Source organism: Cladophialophora psammophila (genome assembly GCF_000585535.1).
Source record: "Cladophialophora psammophila CBS 110553 chromosome Unknown aczJe-supercont1.10, whole genome shotgun sequence".
NCBI classification, from domain to species: domain Eukaryota; kingdom Fungi; phylum Ascomycota; class Eurotiomycetes; order Chaetothyriales; family Herpotrichiellaceae; genus Cladophialophora; species Cladophialophora psammophila.
The window spans coordinates 467,354-486,166 of record NW_006912931.1 but is presented as its reverse complement, the minus strand read 5'-3'; the positions used below and the strand labels follow the sequence as shown (position 1 = coordinate 486,166).

At 50.7% G+C, this 18,813-nt stretch overlaps 8 protein-coding genes across 8 annotated transcripts; 4 read left to right on the top strand and 4 right to left on the bottom strand.

The window, feature by feature from the left end:
• Positions 1–687: 687 nt before the first annotated feature.
• Positions 688–1,902, bottom strand: A1O5_06896 (uncharacterized protein; the record flags this gene model as incomplete). Its single annotated transcript, XM_007747486.1, has 1 exon — positions 688–1,902. The coding sequence occupies one exon, from the start codon at positions 1,900–1,902 to the stop codon at positions 688–690; it is 1,215 nt and encodes a 404-aa protein (XP_007745676.1).
• A 1,094-nt stretch (positions 1,903–2,996) lies between these two features.
• A1O5_06895 (uncharacterized protein) lies at positions 2,997–4,655 on the top strand (the record flags this gene model as incomplete). The annotated part of the gene is made up of 1 exon (XM_007747485.1): positions 2,997–4,655. One exon carries the CDS (start codon positions 2,997–2,999, stop codon positions 4,653–4,655), a length of 1,659 nt encoding a protein of 552 aa, XP_007745675.1.
• Positions 4,656–5,890: 1,235 nt separating this feature from the next.
• Positions 5,891–8,236, top strand: A1O5_06894 (uncharacterized protein; the record flags this gene model as incomplete). Its single annotated transcript, XM_007747484.1, has 1 exon — positions 5,891–8,236. The coding sequence occupies one exon, from the start codon at positions 5,891–5,893 to the stop codon at positions 8,234–8,236; it is 2,346 nt and encodes a 781-aa protein (XP_007745674.1).
• Positions 8,237–9,193: 957 nt separating this feature from the next.
• Positions 9,194–12,202, top strand: A1O5_06893 (uncharacterized protein; the record flags this gene model as incomplete). The annotated part of the gene is made up of 7 exons (XM_007747483.1): positions 9,194–9,235; positions 9,379–9,682; positions 9,748–10,406; positions 10,465–10,539; positions 10,603–10,689; positions 10,744–11,013; positions 11,117–12,202. 7 exons carry the CDS (start codon positions 9,194–9,196, stop codon positions 12,200–12,202), a joined length of 2,523 nt encoding a protein of 840 aa, XP_007745673.1.
• A 366-nt stretch (positions 12,203–12,568) lies between these two features.
• A1O5_06892 (uncharacterized protein) lies at positions 12,569–13,599 on the bottom strand (the record flags this gene model as incomplete). Its single annotated transcript, XM_007747482.1, has 3 exons — positions 12,569–13,159; positions 13,234–13,469; positions 13,548–13,599. 3 exons carry the CDS (start codon positions 13,597–13,599, stop codon positions 12,569–12,571), a joined length of 879 nt encoding a protein of 292 aa, XP_007745672.1.
• Positions 13,600–14,238: 639 nt separating this feature from the next.
• On the bottom strand, positions 14,239–15,165 carry A1O5_06891 (uncharacterized protein; the record flags this gene model as incomplete). Its single annotated transcript, XM_007747481.1, has 2 exons — positions 14,239–14,680; positions 14,750–15,165. The coding sequence occupies 2 exons, from the start codon at positions 15,163–15,165 to the stop codon at positions 14,239–14,241; spliced, it is 858 nt and encodes a 285-aa protein (XP_007745671.1).
• A 416-nt stretch (positions 15,166–15,581) lies between these two features.
• On the bottom strand, positions 15,582–17,579 carry A1O5_06890 (acetoacetate-CoA ligase; the record flags this gene model as incomplete). The annotated part of the gene is made up of 1 exon (XM_007747480.1): positions 15,582–17,579. The coding sequence occupies one exon, from the start codon at positions 17,577–17,579 to the stop codon at positions 15,582–15,584; it is 1,998 nt and encodes a 665-aa protein (XP_007745670.1).
• A 649-nt stretch (positions 17,580–18,228) lies between these two features.
• On the top strand, positions 18,229–18,775 carry A1O5_06889 (uncharacterized protein; the record flags this gene model as incomplete). Its single annotated transcript, XM_007747479.1, has 2 exons — positions 18,229–18,314; positions 18,367–18,775. The coding sequence occupies 2 exons, from the start codon at positions 18,229–18,231 to the stop codon at positions 18,773–18,775; spliced, it is 495 nt and encodes a 164-aa protein (XP_007745669.1).
• Between the last annotated feature and the right edge of the window lie 38 nt (positions 18,776–18,813).

Below are 18,813 nucleotides of genomic sequence, written 5' to 3'. Positions count from 1 at the left end.
CGAATTTACCTTCACATCGACGGCTAAAACAGAGTGAGCTTCCTGAATGCTGGCCACACGTCATTGGCGTGGGCGCTCACCATGGGCATTCACCATCACAGCGTACCTTGGAGCCGCTGCACTTGTCGCATGCTCGCTTGGTCCTCATTCGAAGGCGGACATCCGACTGCGATGAATGAGCGGCTGCTTGTGAAGTCATCTCCACATTGCCTCGGAAGATCGTGGCCGCTGGAAAATTCCTGAGACGATAGATCAGTTCACCACGTCAATCCAGAGTTGAATGTGTTGATTCCGTCGGATAATATCTCTGGCCTTCAGCCAAATAGGAGAGGATCCGTTGCCGTGGAGGTGAACCGCCCGGCAATCTTGCCCATACCAATACTCCATACATAGTCAACAGCAGATCTGCGGGGAATGAGACAATTTCCCCGCGACCTCTCGGGAAATTGCAGAGGTTTGCGGGGAGGGAGGTGGGGTGGAGGAACAAGCTCTCGAGCAGCAGGCGAGGGATGAAAGACTGAAATGCGGAAAATAAACGCCTCTGAAGCTGCGATGGAGGGACTCGTCACCTTGGTTTACAAACCGCATTCCCACGCGCAGTTGGTTTTGTTGACGAGGAGAGATATGCAATTGAGATGTGATGCCTAGCGGATGGCCAGTTAGATTCTATGGATTAGGCTGCTAATTCTATCTCTGAACAACTACCATCTTGGTACTAGGCCAACAGTTGACCGTCGGAACAACATTTGGAAGTCCTATGCTCGAAGGGGGTATCTTACCATCCTGCTGGACCTGTGTTTGGATCTGGGCCTTCGGTGACCCAAAAAAGTCATAATCAAGCCACGGGCCCAAGATCTTCTTAACACCCTCATAAAGAGGTCTATCTCGTTCCACTGCTTCCTCATCAATATCGCTATACTGGAAGAGCAAATCGCCAAAGGTTCTTGTGCCCGAGTCCCTGGACGAGGCACCAGGAGTCTGGAGGATTTGTTTCGCCGTCTTCACATTCTCTTCCAGGTCGGATTCAGAAATAATTCCAGTGATGGTAGTGACGTTGAAGTCAGTACAGCACGCTGCTTGAGCTCTGGATATTGAGAACCGCAAGGCGACAGAGGCCAGATTATCGCCCTCAGCCTCAACCCATTCTGCCGCCTTTTGGCACACAACTCGCAGCTCTGGGGGGGCGGGATGCCAGTTTCCCAACGCGCCGATTGGAACTCCACCGCTCCTGAGCAGTCCGATCCCAAGAGGACTGGAGTTGCAAACAGCTTTGACTCCTGCTATTCGAAATGCACCCAGGCTCCCTTTCTCAAGCCGAGTGTTCTGCAGCGTCAGCTGCCCCCAGATCTGAATCACATCGATGGCACGACCGAACTTTGCATGAGCCCGCGACGCAACTGCCTCGAGGATGTTGATGTCCGCACCTGAAATCCCCACGCAGCAAATGACACCTGAATTCGACAGCTCATAGAGAGTTTCAACAGCTTGAAGAGCCTCTTCTATGCCGACAAACTCAATATCGTGGCAAAATACCACGTCAAGGTAACTTGTGCCGAACCGTTGCAGCGACCGCGCAATCGACTTTTGAATCCACTCTGGTGAATAGTCGAAATGGTCCTCGCGCACTCTTCCGACTTTGGTCATAAGAATATAATCGCTTCTCTTGTATGAGGATGTCATCTCAGGATGGCGCAGAGCTGCACCGATTAATTGTTCGGAAGGCTCATAGTATGGCGAGGTATCGATCGCTCTCAAACCGAGATCAAATGCCCTTTTTATGATGCGGCGGACTGGTAGGGATTCAGGATGGGGATGGAGCTGGTAGCTGAAACCAGCTCCTCCCATCACCAACGGCGAGAGCCTTCTCAACAAAGGATCCGGCGTGCAGGTCATGGCCTCCATGGAGATCACAGTAGTTCTCTGTCGTGTTGAAAAGCTGAAGAGCTGAGACAGCGAAGAGAAGGTGGCCTCGCCCGCATCTATCAGCCACGACAGTCAGTTGCTTTTGCAGGACGTGCGGGCGTTCCTCGAGATTTTTGTGGTCAGTATCTTGATGTCCCAAGAGGAACAAATTGAATGTGGCGATACATCCCCACAGACAAAATCTTTGTGAATTACGTATGGGCACACGTGAAAATCCTAGCTCATGCAAACAGGCACTTCGACGGGCGAATTGCCGTTGATGGAATAAGGAGAAGCCGTCAGGTCGTCTTCGCTCGGGTTTTCGCCGTCGGGCATTTTCACCCTCACCTTTTGCACCACATACTATCTCCTCGAAATTGTCCGTCGGTTGAAAAGCACGGACCTTCGGACGAGGATCGTAAAGGAGACAGACAATCACCCGATGGACCGTTGCAACGGATAGCCAGTAGGCACCGACGGTATGCACTAACTAGTCAGCCTTACCGCGAGAAGAATCAAATGCCGGGGAAAGCTAAAAAGAGGTTTCTGAAAGTACTTACTCCACGAGCCACGTGCATTACAAGACACAGGAAAACGGTGCATCCAATCTACCACAACACCTATGCCGATTTCCTGGGTCTGGAGCTTTGCTATTGCTACAGGTCACACCATAAAATGAAATCACCCGTGGCTTCCTCCTCTTCGGACACACATCAACCCTATTGCGCTATTGTGCCAAACTCTGTATCTCGCAAGGTTGACTCTTCCGGCCCTCTGCCTGGCGTACTGGTATGTTTTGGCATGAACTCTGTCAAGAACCGCGCCGGAAATCTCCCGCAGCTTGCTGCTCAGGCCAAAGTGCGGGGCCCCGCCATGCGACGAAGCTGTATCAGCACGAGTCGTTCTCCACCGTCAAAGGTCCGATTGGATAGAGACACCCGGGCGAAATAGAACCGAACCCAGAGACCGTGGCGAGATGAGTTTGAGATATATAAGAAGTTCCTTCACTTTTGGGGTACCAGCCCCCTCCTCAACTCTCGAACCTTCTGCGAATTATTCGACTTTGCAGGTAACGTGGTCCGGTCCCTGCAAACATGCAAGAGAGCAAGAATACTGTTCACAATGTCGAGGACATTGAGAAAATTGCAACACAGGAGAAGCATGAGCGGGTCATCACTGTCGAAGACAAGAATGCGCAGTTGGTTGCCAAAGTTGATCAGTCGCTGATCGACATCGCCGCCGAGGCTACCGACTTGGAGCATAAACTGAGGGTCACCGAGGCCCTCAAGATCTATTGGAAAGGTGTCGTTTACACTACGATCATCACTCTTACTATCATCATGCGTGTGTACGACATTGTCATCATCAACAGTTTCTTCGCCTTGCCGGCCTTCCGCAACAAGTTCGGATACGATGTCCCTGGCAGCGGCAAGCAGATCCCGGCCAGCTGGCAAGCTGCTCTCGGCAATGCCAGTCTGGTTGGACAAGTGATTGGAGCTTTTACGGTTGCATACCCAATGGAAATGATTGGCAGACGCTGGACCTTAATCTTTTCTCTGATTGGGACTGCCGCCTTTACCTTCATGCAATTCTTTGCGCCCTCCATTGAGGTCTTAACGGCATCTGAGTACCTGTCAGGAGTAATCTGGGGTTTCTATCAAGTTCTTATTCCCACCTACTCATCCGAGTTGCTCCCGACAACGCTTAGGCCCTACCTCGCTGGCTATATCAACCTGGCCTACGCCATAGGAAACCTGATCCTCAACGGCGTCACCGCCAGTTTCGACACCTGGACCACTGATTGGGGATATAGAATTCCCTTTGCTCTCCAATGGATCTGGCCTACTATTATCTTACCGTCTCTGTTCTTTACTCCCGAGTCGCCATGGTGGCTGGTGCGTAAAGGGCGCATGGAAGACGCCGAAAAGGCACTCAGACGCCTCAGCAGCGACTCTCCAAAAATTGACACCCAAAGGACTCTCGCCATGATGCAAAAGACCATTCTGTACGAGAAACATGTCGAGAAGGACTCTAGCATTTGGCAATGTTTCAAAGGCGCCAGCCTTCGACGCACCGAAATCGTGATCATGATCTTCTTCTGTCAGGATTTCGCTGGATTTGCCACGAACACGACCTACTTCTTCGAACAGCTCAATGTTACCACCCAACAAGCATTTGACATCGCTATCGGAAACAGCGCCCTTGGGCTCCTCTGCGCCGCGCTCTCGGCGTTCCTACTGAGATACTTCGGTCGTCGAAACGTGTTTGTTATCGGTATGGGTCTCATCGTCATCTTTGAGTGGTTGGTCGCGATCCTCGCTTGTGCGCCAAACTATCACAACAGGCCCGCTGTTTCTGGGGCCCAAGTCGCCATCACCATGATTTGTACTATCGCCCTGCAGCTCACAATCGGACCTCTGACCTACACCATTCTTACTGAGGTACCTTCGGCCAAATTACGAGCCAAGACCGTTGGCATTGCCATTGCCGTTGACGCTTGCTGCGGGATTGTTACGAGTACGGCAAACCCGTACCTTATCAATCCAGGGGAAGCCAATCTTGCCGGAAAGAGCAATTTTGTTTGGGGATCCCTGTCCATCATTAGCTTTCTCTGGTGCTTCTTCAGACTACCTGAGACGAAGCATAGGACTGTGGAGGAAATCGACTACATGTTTGAACATCGGGTCAAGACTTGGGACTTCAAGAAGTACGAAATTGACGAAGAGGCTTTGAAGAACGATTTGGTGGAGTAAGTTGGCTTCACTCAATATGCCACGCAAATCTCAAGTGTATGTCCGGATGTATATGATGATGGAGGCATTTTTTCATTCGGTATTCGGAAAAGGCCTTTGTAAAGGGGCAGATGATGAATGTCTACATAGTATACGACAGCAGTGAGGACATATGTTTTTGCAGAAAAGAATAACATACCATTGATGCTTTTGATGCTTGATGCATCTGCTCATGGGTCTTCAGATTAGACATGTTTCCCATCAACTGGGACATCACTTGATTTTCTTGGTGCATTGTTGGTTTGTTTAGACTGATCTGGCATGCTAGCAACCCTGTGGGTGCTCATGCATGGACTGAGGAGGAACGATCTAAGGTTTCATGCTCACTCATCTTCGTAAGCCAGGCCTAGCGGACTCGGGAAGCCAAAAATTGAGCTCTGATTCTTTTGCAGGAGATTTCAGATGAAATACCACATGCCAGATGCTAAAATTCTGCGTCGTTACCGGGATGCAGTCTTGTAAAATATCGAGGACATTCAACCACAGGGGGTTATCTCGGGCTGAGTGTCTGGCTAGAGTACTTGTGAAGGGTAAAGAGCCGGCTGATTAAAGTTTCTGCCAGTTATATCGTCTTAGTTGTTCGGAACCTCGGCTGTTAAGAGATTGGAGTTAAGCTGATCATTTTCTATCCAGCAATTTATCCGGTAACCATCTGTATACTCCACAGTGAGCGGAACGGGAAAGTTGGAACTTTTGACCCACAGAATAGTTTCCACGGATGCTGTATTGCTGGACCTCGGTTGGAGGTGCCTGATCTGCATATCCGGCAGACGCAAGAGCCTGCCCTTGCAAGCCGTTAAGAAGGGAAATTTGATATTTATCCGAAACTGTAGGAGCGGGAAATTTCCCACGAATCAGAAAATTAAGCGACAGGAACAGACTCCAACCCGGCCATACTCCTGAACAGTTACCTCACAGTTTTCAGAGTCACTCACAACACAATGCCGATTTTGGTTTCGGCTCTGGCACGGGTCTCCTCTACTTGAGCTTTGCACTCGCGGGGTTCTGTCCGCCCTTCCTGTGGCTGCTCAAGGAAGGGGAGAAGCAATGGAGTAGCACGATTTCGATGAAGCCCATTATATTCTCAGCCGAAAAGGCAGAAACTCTCTCTAACTCTCTCTAAACCAGTCATCTGCACAACTCCCTCCAGGGGCTCAGTGACAGAGAGAGAGAGCTGGCGTATTGGCAATGCCGTGATGGCTCTTCCTCAGCAAAATCGCATGCTCTGGTATGAGCAACCGGCAAAAGTATGGACAGAGGCACTTCCGATTGGCACTGGACGCTTGGGAGCGATGATCAATGGTGGCTTGGACGTTGACAGATTGTGGATGAACGAAGATTCCGTATGGTACGGCGGGCCTCAGAATCGGGTCAACCCATTGGCAAAAGCCAGTCTGCCTGAGGTCCGCAGACTTCTGGATCTCAACCAGGTACAGGAAGCCCAGGAACTACTCAAGAGAACTTTCACGGCACTGCCATCGAGTCTTCGACACTACTCACCCCTTGGTGATGTTTTTTTAACCTTTGGACACGGCACTCCTAGCGACGACAAGAAGGATTTTAGTGGAATCCCGGACCAGACTAAGCGAGCTGTCAGGCCTGTGGCTGAGAACTATACCCGCCGCCTGGACCTGACGACCGCCATTGCAAGTGTAGCATACACATTTGAAGGAGTTGAGTATCTGCGTGAGTATTTTGCAAGTACGGCAGATGAAGTGGTCGCTGTGCGCGTTTCCTGCAGTCGCCCAGACTCTCTCCGGTTCCAAGTAAGGGTGAATCGTGGCAGCAACGACAACCCCATGCTAGAGCGGAATTGTCTATACGACAGCCTTGAGAACATTCCAGAAGGCTTGTTGCTGAAAGCCAATTTGGGAGGCCCTACTGCTGTGTGGGCAGCAATGGGGGCTAAAGTTGTGGTTGAAGGGGGAAAAGGTCAATGTCTTCTTGGTGAGGAACTCGATGCCACAGGAGACTCGATTATTATTCTCATCGCTGGCGAAACCACGTTCAGAAACAAAGACGCTGGCCAGGCTGTTATCGATCGACTTGAAGCAGCGGCAAAGTATTCGTGGCAGGAATTGCGGGACAGGCACGTCCAGCGATACTCCTCCTTCTTCTCAAGGGTCTCTCTCAGTATTGGAGAGGACAACCCCGAATTGAGCACAATCCCCACGGACAAGAGACTTTCCCGGGTCAAGGCTGGTGAAGTTGACAACGATTTAGCGGCACTGCTGTTCTCTTTCGGCCGATATCTACTCATTGCCTCTTCGCTGTCGGGCCTCCCAGCAAATCTCCAGGGAATATGGAATTACAGCCATCAGCCGATTTGGGGATCCAAATACACGATAAACATCAACATCCAAATGAACTACTGGTTGGCCGAGGTCGCCAATCTATCAGAGTGTCATTTGGTGCTCTTCGACCACATCCAGCGCATGGCTGAGCGAGGCCAACAAGTTGCGCAGGACATGTATGGTTGTAGAGGGTTTGTTGCACATCACAACACGGACATATGGGGCGACTGCGCCCCTCAGGACCGTTACGTTCCCGCCACGTACTGGGTGCTCGGAGGGGCCTGGTTTTGTACCCATCTCTGGGAACACTACCTGTACACTTATGACCTGGAGTTTTTGAAGTGGGCCTATCCACTGCTTCAAGAGGCGGCCTTGTTCTTTGAAGATTTTCTCATCGAAAGAAACGGCGTCCTCGTGGTATCACCCACGGTCTCGGCTGAAAACTCCTATATCATTCCGGGCACCCGGGAAATTGGTGCGGTCTGTGTGGGCGCCACATGGGACGCTCAGATCCTCTTCGAGCTTTTCACCGGCTGCGCTGAGGCGAGCAAGATCCTCGGGCAACCAGCCGAACGATACCTTACAGTCCTGTCTCGGCTCCCTCAACCCAAGATTGGGAAGCATGGAGAACTTCTCGAATGGATGGAAGACGTGGAAGAGGTGGAACCTGGCCATCGGCACATCTCGCACGCCTTCGGTCTTTATCCGGGCCGGAGCCTCCTGTCAGACGAGCACAAATCCGCCGTCAGAGTCACTCTGAAGCGACGTCTAGCAGGCGGCGGCGGACATACTGGTTGGAGTGCCGCATGGATTCTGGCGTTATATGCTCGTCTTAGGGAGCCTCAACCAGCACAATCGATCATCCAAAAGTTCCTGCAACATTCCACTCTCCCCAACCTCTTTGGCGATCACCCGCCCTTCCAGATCGATGGCAATTTCGGCATGGCCGCAGGAATTGCCGAGATGTTGATCCAGAGCCATGAAGAAGGTTATGTGGACCTCCTCCCGTGCTTACCGCACGAGTGGGAGGACGTTGGGCACGCCATGGGACTGTGTGCCAGGGGCGGCATCGTGGTGGACATGGCGTGGGAGAAGGGAAAGTTGACTTCTGCCCGCTTCACTGGGAAGCGCAAGGTACAGTTCGTCGCCCGTATCGACCCAAAGAGGCTCGAGAATGGATCGGGTCAAATAGTTATTCAGCTGGATGCAGGCGAGAGCAAGACTCTCAATGGATCCTGGCTAAATTAGGAGTATCGGCGGAGTGCGTTGAGACTTTGGGCTTTAGGATTTGCGGTATTGGCTCGCTTGACGTTGACGAAGAATCTTGCCTGCGGCCAGTGAGAAGTTTCCAATGCTCTTTAGAGTCCCAACTGGTCAGCCGCTTGTCGTCACATGGGCTTGGTATCGGATAAATAAGTAATTGATCTGGCCGAAGTCGCCTCAATTCCCACTAAGACCAAAGTTAACCCCAGCAAGCCGTATACCCTATTGGCAATAACGTGGACATTCCACCATTGGATGCTTGATATTTCTCACGTGGAAAGTGAGACGCTCTCGAGCGACCTTTGACGGGGAAATTTATGCGAAGTCCACGTGTAAAGATATGGTTTTATTGGTGGCTAGTGTATAATTATGGAGAAGGGCTGACCGATCTCGGCGCGCCTAGCCGTTAGCGCGGGCCCTGACTAGTGGCTTAGTGGGTTCCCCGCGATACTACCTCGTCCCAAGGACTACGTAGGGTGCGCAGCTGTACCCAGTACAGGGCTACGTGCGGGGCTCCCGCCTTGCCCGCCTTCCAGGAGAAACCTGGAGAAGCCAGGCCCTTCTTGGCCCAGAAAAACCCCGTCGCTGTTGCCTTAAAACCCCCGCCCAGCCTCCTCAGCCTCTTCTGCGCTCGCTTCTTCCTCTGCGCAATAAAACGAAATAGTGGCAGCGCTCGAAATTCCACAACGAACGAATAGTGCCATTGCCCTAAGCTTGTGTCAACATGCCCGCTGGTTCAGGGAATTCGAAGAGCAAGTCTCATACCTGTGTCGACTGCGGCCAAGTTCTCTCTCGACAAGATCACCTCGAACGGCACCGCCTGACTGCTCATTCGGAACGCGGTACCTTCGACTCGGCGTGCACAGCCTGCGGCAGGAAGTTCTCCAGGAGGTTTGTCAAGGTTGCGGTGGCTATTTTCCGCCAAGACTGACACCCCAAGGGATGTGCTTGTACGGCATTATCGCGTTTTGCATGGGATCCATTGTGAGCCACGACCGAAAGGGCGACCAAGGAAGACCCCCAAACCAGCGACCAATAAAGCGTATTCACGGACTGCCACTTCTTCTGCTTCCCCAAATTGCTAACTCTGAAAAAGTTCTGCTGATTCTTCCAATTCTGCGGCTCAGCCCAGCAACGACGCTCTCGACGACCCCGAGCAAGATAGGCTTGGGTCCGAAGGCAATCAAGCTGTTCCCGAATGCGTATCCGAATTACCTTCTCAAGACACTGGCGACGCTCTTGACACACAATGGGAGATGCTTTTGAATGCCACGACGTCCGAACTACACAATGCTGCTGGCATAGCTACAACAGCTGACCGCAGCAATAGTCGGTTCAACTTTCCTAATGCTTTTCAGTCAGATTCAGACCTCTTGAACTCGTACACGGGATTCCAGCCTTTGTTTGACAATGGTGCCTACTCGTTTAACGGTAAGCAAGCAAGTCCACAATCCTTTCTTTGGTCCTGCCTCCGGAAATTTTCTTACGGAATACAGACTTCGACAGTAATATCTCACTTCTCGGTTGGATGAACTCCGAAAACTTGGCGAATACTTACAGCATCCCCCCAGATCTAAATATTTCCGATTTCCCACTGCAAGGCTTGGAAGATCCACCGAGGACGACGAGAATGCAGCAGGCATTACCGGACAATCCTAAAGCTATAAATAATGCTGTTGAGGGGACGGTGACGGGAGCTGACCTTCCGCTGGACAAAGGAGATTCGGTGGCATCATTTCCGCACGTGGATACTTCGGCATTACCCACTCCGTCTGCGTCGCAGGATCCCGGTTCGAGCCCTCCTCTGGAAGACCCCCCAGATTCTGTCACCGTGGAAAGAGCCACCAACACTTGGCCTTACGAATATCAAGCTGGAGAAGAGGGAAAGATCGTTTTCCCCGTTCTGAATCCAGAGGACCTCAGAAGAGCTAAAACATATCACGGCGTTAGCGGCACCAGCTCTCCAAGGAAGAATTTCCAACTGCTTGGTACGTTTGGCAAACTGGACGATAAAAAGCTTTCTAGCATCATCCAACTTCTAAGTCTACCGCTGGCACGAGCACCATGGCAGGAGGACGTCGACTTACTACGGTCCCTTCCCGGGCCCGACATCCTTCACCACTTCACGGATCTGTACTTTCTCCATTTTCATGATGTGAGTTGATAGTAGGCTTGTTGATACTCCATCTCCACAGCTGACATGTCTTTGACAGCTCTGGCCCATAATCCACAGGCCAACATTCAAGATATCCGATGCGCCCACCATTCTGGTGTTGACAATGGCCTGCGTGAGTTTCTCTTTTTAGTTCCTGTGTCGACTTTTAGGTGTCAAGTCTGATGGATGTCTCTAGATTGGCGCATGCTACTCTGGTCTCGACCGGTCCCTCGAGTTTGCCGACACACTCGCCGAGCTTTGTAGGCGGACGACGGCTTGGATGGTAAGCTCTTCTGCCGTAAATGCTGTGTCAGACGAGTAACTCAAGTGGAATTAGGGCGAACATGATCCTCGATTCTTGCGGTCTCCGTCCTATGGAGTATCACTCCTCTTGCAGCACCTGCATGCCATGGGCTCCGGCTCGCGACGCCTTTTCGAGACGACCGACGCTTCTCGCTCGCGCCTCATCAGCATCGCGCGGCAAATGAATTGCGCACGGCCACACACCTCACCTACCGATGCAGATTCATCTAACCGAGACACGTTCCAAAACTGGCTCGAGTGGGTAAGCCAGGAGCAAGTGAAGAGATTGAGTTGGTTTCTATTTGTTAGTCTACTCGATTACCTAGTTGTGCTCTTGAAATCGCCCTTGTCCCGGACAAATCTATGCAGACCATTGGAATGTCCACTGATCAAACGCTAACCTACAGGAATTTGACTGTCTTTATTCCGCCTTCTCAAAGCAAAACCCATGCACAAAGCTTGAGGAATTACCGCCCGAGTTTCCCTGTGAACAGTTATACTGGGATGCACCAACAGCGTTTTCTTGGGCGGCTTGTCCATTTCAGACCACTCCGCGAGGACCTCCAACCATGCAAACTATCAGCAATTTCGTAGAGAAAGCAAGCCCATCAATCATCAGTCAACTCGACAACATTGGAAAACGGTTGCTGATTCGATGCCTCGCCCAGCAGCTGTATGCCTGCCAAGAACAGATGGACTCGAGCCTATATCATATTCTCTGGCAGGACAACAGAGGGCTGGAAGTAAATCGCACTGTTCGATCCCAACTTTCGAGGGCCATCATGTCTGTGTATGAAATCAGCTGGGCCGATCATCCACGCCGGTACACCCTCCGCCACGCTCTGCGCATCGGCATTGCTGTGCATTATAGTCACATATTCGGTGCAGGAAAAATTGTCGACCTGGTCACCCGCGTCGCACGCAAGCGGGCTTCGGGCTTCGACATGTCGAGAATGTCCAATAGCACAGGGTTCGTCTCGAGTTCTACCAATACAGCTTCACCAGGTGATGAAGTCGCGGCGATAGCCGCATTCGGCGAAGAACCCGAAGTCATCAGGGAAATGATGTGGCATGCCTCACAAGTTTGTTACCTTCAACGCCGCCATCCTTTCAACTCGCCCCTCGAACCCCTGTCGGTGTTTCTGGCGGGAATCACGCTTTGGGCGTGCTGCAAATACTTTTGTCCGCATCAAACATCCATGCGCGTCGGACCCTCCATTCAGTTGGACGAGCCGTCCTTTTGCAGTTCTCAACGTGCCAGCCAGGCTGTCAAAGTCTGGATTAAGAACGGCGGCAAGACTTTCCTAGAGGGCGTGGGCGATGTCCAGGACCCCGACGCACCAAGCCGCGTCCTTCAGCTGAGCGTGGATATGACTCGCCGGCTTAAAGTCTGGCAAATGGCATCAAATGTATCGGAAATCTTCGTCCGCCTCCTGCAGCGTGAGGAACACGAGTCCACCCAGCGTCACGACACCCATACATTTCAACCTTAGCAATACGTGACTGGAGCAAGTATCAAATTTAGTCGGTTGCCATGGCAATGGGCCCTGAATTTGAGGCTATGGTGCTTTAATGACCTTTATGAATCACCAGGGACATGATTGACCAAACAAAGCAAAAAGATCCGTCGGAGATGGAAATTGTCGGCTTTCCTATTGCGCTGGGTAAATGTGAAACTTATGTACAAGACAAATTTAGATGAGTGCGGATATATATTTCAGGGAGATGACATCTTTTATTTGACGAAATAACAGAAGACAAGGTTTGGCAAACAGAGAAATTTGCGCTCCCATAGCATTCTCCGGGACCCAATCCTCGATTCTGATCTCAGATACAGTCGACTCTTCAGGACCACGCAGTTATTTGGCAGCATTTCCTTTCCTCTCAGCCTCTAAGAGAGCAATGGTATCCTCGTAAATCAGATCCATCTTGCTCATTGTGGAGCCGGGTCCGGACGGCAGCGGACTGTCAACGAGCACCCTCCTAGTCGTGTGCTTCAGCTTCTCCAAAACCGTCCCTCCCTCGTACTCGGCGCTCTCCACGAGCATGAGCATGGTCTCGGCCAACTCTTCCGGAGTGGCAAAGACGTCGGCGTCGGAAATCGCCTTCATTTTGTCCGGGTTGTTGCTCCACAGTGGCGTCAGGACCATGCCCGGGGCGACCGCGACGACTTTTATCCCAAACTCCTGATGCAAAGGCGCCAGGGAGCGCGTGAAGGCGGACACAGCTGCCTTCGAGGTGGCATAGAGCGGTTGGTTAAAGAGGGCATATTGAGCGGCCAGCGACGAAATATTGAGGATGACTCCCACGGTCTCGTTGCATTTCCTGCCTTTGGATCTGGTGATCTGGTCGCGAATGGCCATCCGCGTTCCCTTGACAAGGCCCTGCACATTGATATCGAACGATTTGTAACTTTCGGTCTCTGTGTCTTTCCAGAAACTTGACCAGTCCTGCACAGATACACAATTAGAATCTCTCTCCGTTTCATACTCAAAAGGTGGAAACGGTAGGTAAGAGATCGAACCGGTTCAAAGACACCAGCCCCGTTACATAGCAGGTCGATAGGTCCCAACTCGGACTTCGCGAAGAGAAACAGCTTCTCCAAGTCCTTCCAATTTGATACGTCTGTCTTGTGGAAGAGTACTTTGGTCGACTTCGCCTCTTGTTGGAAATCCTTGAAAGCAGGAGTCTCCTGGACATCGGCGACGACAACATGTGCCCCTTTAGAGGCTAAAAATTTCGCAAAAGCAAGGTTGATGCCTATCCCATTTCCGTTAGCGATTAGTGACTAGGAAGGACTTGGTGTCGTCGGGTTCTTGACGGCGCATCTTCACATACCGGAGCTGGCACCTGTCACAATAGCATTTTTTCCGCGGACTGAGAAGGACATTGTGGCTGTGTTTTCAAAGGATCCTTGGACTCTTGCTGTCAGCAACGACGGCCCTGGCGATGAATGTATTTGAACGAAATGACTCTGAGCACAAACACCAACAACTCGACCCCGTGAAGTTATTGCCGTGCACTTTTCTCCAGACTTTAGCTGTCGTTTGCGGGGGTTTTTCATGAGATCCGTGGGGGAAGCTCAATAGGGATTTTGTTGCTACGGACGGCCAAAATAACGTTCCCGACCCATATTAGCACGCGGTACTTGTAGTTTGCAACCCTTCCACCCGGGCCAGTTTAGAAATCAAGAACGTCTGTGTGAGTATTCCTCGTTACCGAACGGAAACGGTGGGTCTGAAGTCTTTCTCAACGCAAGGTTCCGCATCAAGCCACGCATATGACTCGCCGCAATAGTGAGCAAGCTAGGTAATGTGTGCAGAGGCTCTCTTAGTGGTACTCGTTATCTCGCATGCTCCGCTAGTCATACCGCGAGAAAGGTTTCAATCTCGGGAGCATCTACTCTTACAGGTAGCACCGAACATATTCCCACTGAGTCCCAGATTAAGGGCTTGCTCACAGGAATAGTATGACTCAAAAGTTGGCTCAATGTAAAACTCCAGCACCATGGGTGTGTTATGCAACAGGACTATAGTTTGGATGGTTTCCACCTCGGCGGCCTCTTTTCTTTGAAGGCAATTAATCCTTCGCTAGAGTTTTCGCCAGCCATGAGTTTCTCGTAGAATCTCTCGTGAGTATTTTGAAACGCTCTTTCAACGCTGGATGTCTCCCAAGCTTCTCTTAGAGCTGACCTCGTAATAATCATTGCGTCTGGGGATATTGCGGCAATTTCTCGTGCGATACTGATAGCCTCTTCGATGAGCGTTTCTGGTTTCTTTGAAATTCGATTGATAAGATTATACTGCAACGCTTCCTTTGCAGTGATGGACCGTCCACTGAGGGCAATCTCGCTGGCGACGTGCAGCCCTGCGGTGCGAATCAGACGAGGAAGCCCGCCACCATAGGCGTACAGTCCGACCTTTGCCTCAGGAAGACCAAATTGCGCACTTGGAGTGGCAATGACCACATCACTGTTCCACGTGTTAGGGATGTCCTAGTCGTCTTTGGCCGATAGTTTGTGTGGATATTGATAGACGCACCAGTTCAAGGCAATTTCCCACCCTCCACCTAATGCATAACCGTTCACTGCTGCCACAATCGGCTTCTTCCCTTCCCTTCTGCTGAGCCCAGCAAACCCAGAACTTGGGTGGTTGTACTTGTACGGCTCAGCTTTCCATGAGTCGTTGCCGGACTTTTTGACCCGCTGCATCTCGATCAAATCCGAACCGACACAAAATGCTCGGTCCCCAGCGCCTGTTACAATGGCAACACGTAGCGAGGGCTCGTTGTCAAACCACTTAAACAAGGCGTCCATCTGCCAATGGAGGGCGTACGGGATCGAATTAAGCTGTCGGGGACGGTTGATTGTTGCAAGCATAATATGCGGTTCTGGAAATGCTGTGTCACAGCCATCACACTGTGGAGGCGGAGATTCAAATGCCCTAGAGATATCCATTGTGGTTGTCGTGACTGAAGTTCCAGTAAATGCTCAGTCTGTTCGCGTCGGGGGTAATAAACTTTTGAAGTCCTAGTACGGAGTAGATTGAAGAAAGATTGCAATCGCGGATTCTCGGGCTTCTTTGCCATTCCGGGGCGGGGTTATACCTCAACCGCAATCAATCTGTAGCAGCCGCCTTCGGATCAGGAATTCCCCGCCTAAAGATGAAAAAATCACATGCAAGAATAGCGGATCTATTTTTCCATATTGACAGTCAAACCTCAAAAATGCTTGCAATGTGAAGTAGTGGCAGGAAATTGAGCAGGGGAAATACATTACGTAAGCCGTGCATGGTCCTGACCATCAAAGACCTATTATCTATCTATCAACCTAGGTACCAAAGCCCGTAGCGGCTTGGAATATGTTATTACACCTTACAATCTCGCACTCAGCGAAGAAGTCTCCGTACCCATCAATTTCTCAACCTCGTAAAATGGCAGATATTGCATCAGCACAGACTTTTCTTCAGCAGGGCAAGTCAGCTTCGCCATCGCTGCCCTTCCTTCAGAGAGTACCTTCTTCAACGGTATCTCGAGCTTCTTGTTGTTGGCATTGTAAGGGATCTCCTGCACCCAAAACAGGAACTGAGGCACATGGCGGCGGCTGAGATCCCTTGCTATCTGAGCTCGAATCTCCCTTTCCAAGGAGCCAATATTCGCTCCCTTTGCTCCCTTGATGAACAAGAACACACGCTCACTTTCGTCCCAAGCTCTCTGCTGGCCCACGCAGATTGAATCTGCCACCTTGTCGTGAAACTTCTGCTCCATGATGGAATATATCTCTCCGCTACCGAAACGGACACCTGACGGATTCAACACGCCGTCGCTGCGACCGAGGATCACCCATCCTTTGGTTTGTGGGTTCATCTTGATGAAGTCCCCATGCCTCCAGACGCCTGGGAATGTTGAAAAGTATGAATCGGCATATCTCTTCTTGCCAGGGTCATTCCAAAACTTGACTGGCATGTTTGGGAACGGCCTTTTGCACACTAACTCTCCGCTCTCACCAGGCTTAGCAGGCCGACCGTCTGGTGTGAAAACATCGATATCCGTGCCAAGTTCTTTGACCGTCATTTCGCCTGCGTACCCCGGCATGCCGATATGGCCTGCCAGGAAATTGCCACAAAGCTCAGTACCCCCGGAGAATGACATTTGACAGACAGGCCCAAACACTTCCTTAAGCCACTTTGATTGAGATTCGGTGAGAATGGCCCCGGCAGACAGGATACATTTGAGATTTTTGACGTACGCCTTGGGGTTGACTCCAGTTTTTTGCAGTTCAGAGAAATATCGAGGGCCGGCACCCCAGGCTGTCACTCCAGCCCCCAGGACCGCCGCCAGTTGCTTCTCTGGAGTGGGATAGAATGGAGACCCATCATAGAGGACGACAGTAGCGCCGCAGAACATGGCCGATATCATGATATTCCACAGCACCCACCCGATACCTGCATAGTGGTAGTGGACGTCATCTGGACCAAAATTTTTGTGGAGGAGGCTCTCTTTCTTTCCATTTACGACCGTGCCGCCATGGGAATGGACTATTCCTTTCGGAGTGCCGGTGGTGCCTGAAGAGAAGGCGATAAGAAGAGGGTGATTGAAAGGAACCTGATCAAAGTTAAGCGGTCGCCCCGTTGCCCGCTGTCGAAATTCCTCTATGGGCACCCAGCTGTGTGGCACAGTTCCAGAGATGCAGATGACCTCAGCACCTGATGCTTTCTCAATCAGCGAGAAGATTTTCGTGACTCTGTCGGAAATGTTGTGTCGTTTGCCATTGTACTGGTAGGATGACTCTGCAAACACAATCTTGGGGCACACCTGACCCATTCTATCAAGCAACACTCTTTCTCCGGCATCCGTGGCGAATGCCGAGACGATTGCTCCAACAGTTGCGGTAGCCAAGAATAATGCGAGAGATTCAGGTGAACTGCCGCCGATAATGCAAACAACATCTCCTCTTGAGATGTTTGAAGCTCTCATCGCATCTGATAGAATCCGAACATTTTCATTGAGCTCATTCCAGGTAACCTCGCGAAGTGAGGCCAAGTTTTTCTCACTGAGATATTTGATGGCCACTCCTGCATCCGTCCTTGCAAGTAGATTTTCCGCATAATTGAGACGCGCATTCTCGAAGAAAGCTGGAAATTGATCAATTCTGAGCGATTCATCGATGGCGCGGGTGGGATGGACTGAAGCTTTGATTTCCATGAACCTCCACAATGCCATCCAAAAATCATTTGGCCTTCCAATTGAGAAATCATGGAGGTCATGATAGTTCTGCAGAGAGAGGCCCAACTGGGAGTTTACTCTCTTGCGAAAAATATCAAAATTGGTTTCGAGGCCCGGGGGAGGAACATAGACCAATTCTGGCGCCATTAGGTTTGCAATTGGAAACTTGATTGATCGCTTCGCTTTAGGGAAAGTGACTCTCTGGAAGACAATAAGAACTTCAGATCTTGTTGCAATAGCCTGAGTTGAAGAAAGAAAAACATAAAATAACAGCGGTCAGTCGTAGATCCTTACTAGTAGTTTGCCTACCAGACGTCAAATCCAGCGTACGATACCCATAAACCACAATGTGATGAGTTGGCCCTCGATCCCGAAGTTTCACTGTCGAAACCCCACTGTGGATGACCAAGGCAATCTCTCAGTATACTGAGCTTTGTGTCTGCGGCATTCAGCAGGTCTTGGAAAGTTCCACATGGGATAGAGTGGGAGTATTGTCGCCTCAGCCGATCTTGAGAAGCCGTCATAACATATCCCTATCAAACATAGTCCCGGCGATCTGAACCTTCTTACTTTCGGGAGAGATAAATCCCCGCTACAGTAGTCAATAACTCAATCTTGTACGTGTAAATTCACATTCACCCAAGTCTGACGGATCTATTATGCAAGATTCCGTCCAATGACCATCTTATCCAGAAGACAGGACTTCCATTGAACTTTACCCGAAATCTATATTGCTCCAGTCTCTGAAATAGCGCAAAAGCCCAACTCTCTTGCCTAGCACTTCAGAGTCGGAGAAATGGCAAGGCTTGAACTAGATCTGGCCTCAAAGCGGCTGCGGAAGCGTAGCGACTATGGTTACCATCTGGAATATCGACTGCGGTGGTGAGTCGTTCCACAAGTTTGCCCCATCAAGACTGCAGCTCATCGACAATAGGAACGACAACGACATTTTCGGCCATGTGAACAATCCCAACTACGGAGTGCTGGCCGATAGTATCATCAACGAGTATATGATCAAAGAATGTGGATATACGATGAATAAACATCAGCAAGCCGCAATCATTGCCAACACCTATTTTGATTATTTTGGATCGGTCAGCTACCCGGACGTCCTTGGATGTGGACTGCGGATCGTGAAGCTAGGCAAATCGAGTGTGATGTACGAAGTGGGAATTTTTAGAAGAGGTGATGAAGACGTCAAAGCAGTGGGAGGTTCGACACACGTCTTCGTCACGCAAATCGATGGGCAACTAGGAAAACCTGCTGAGAGTGGCATGCCGAATGCAATGCGACAAGGGTACGAGAGGTTGATCAAGAGGACAAATCCGCATTCAGCTCTATAGTTTTGTTTATAGGTCAGGATCCCACATAATGTGTTCTG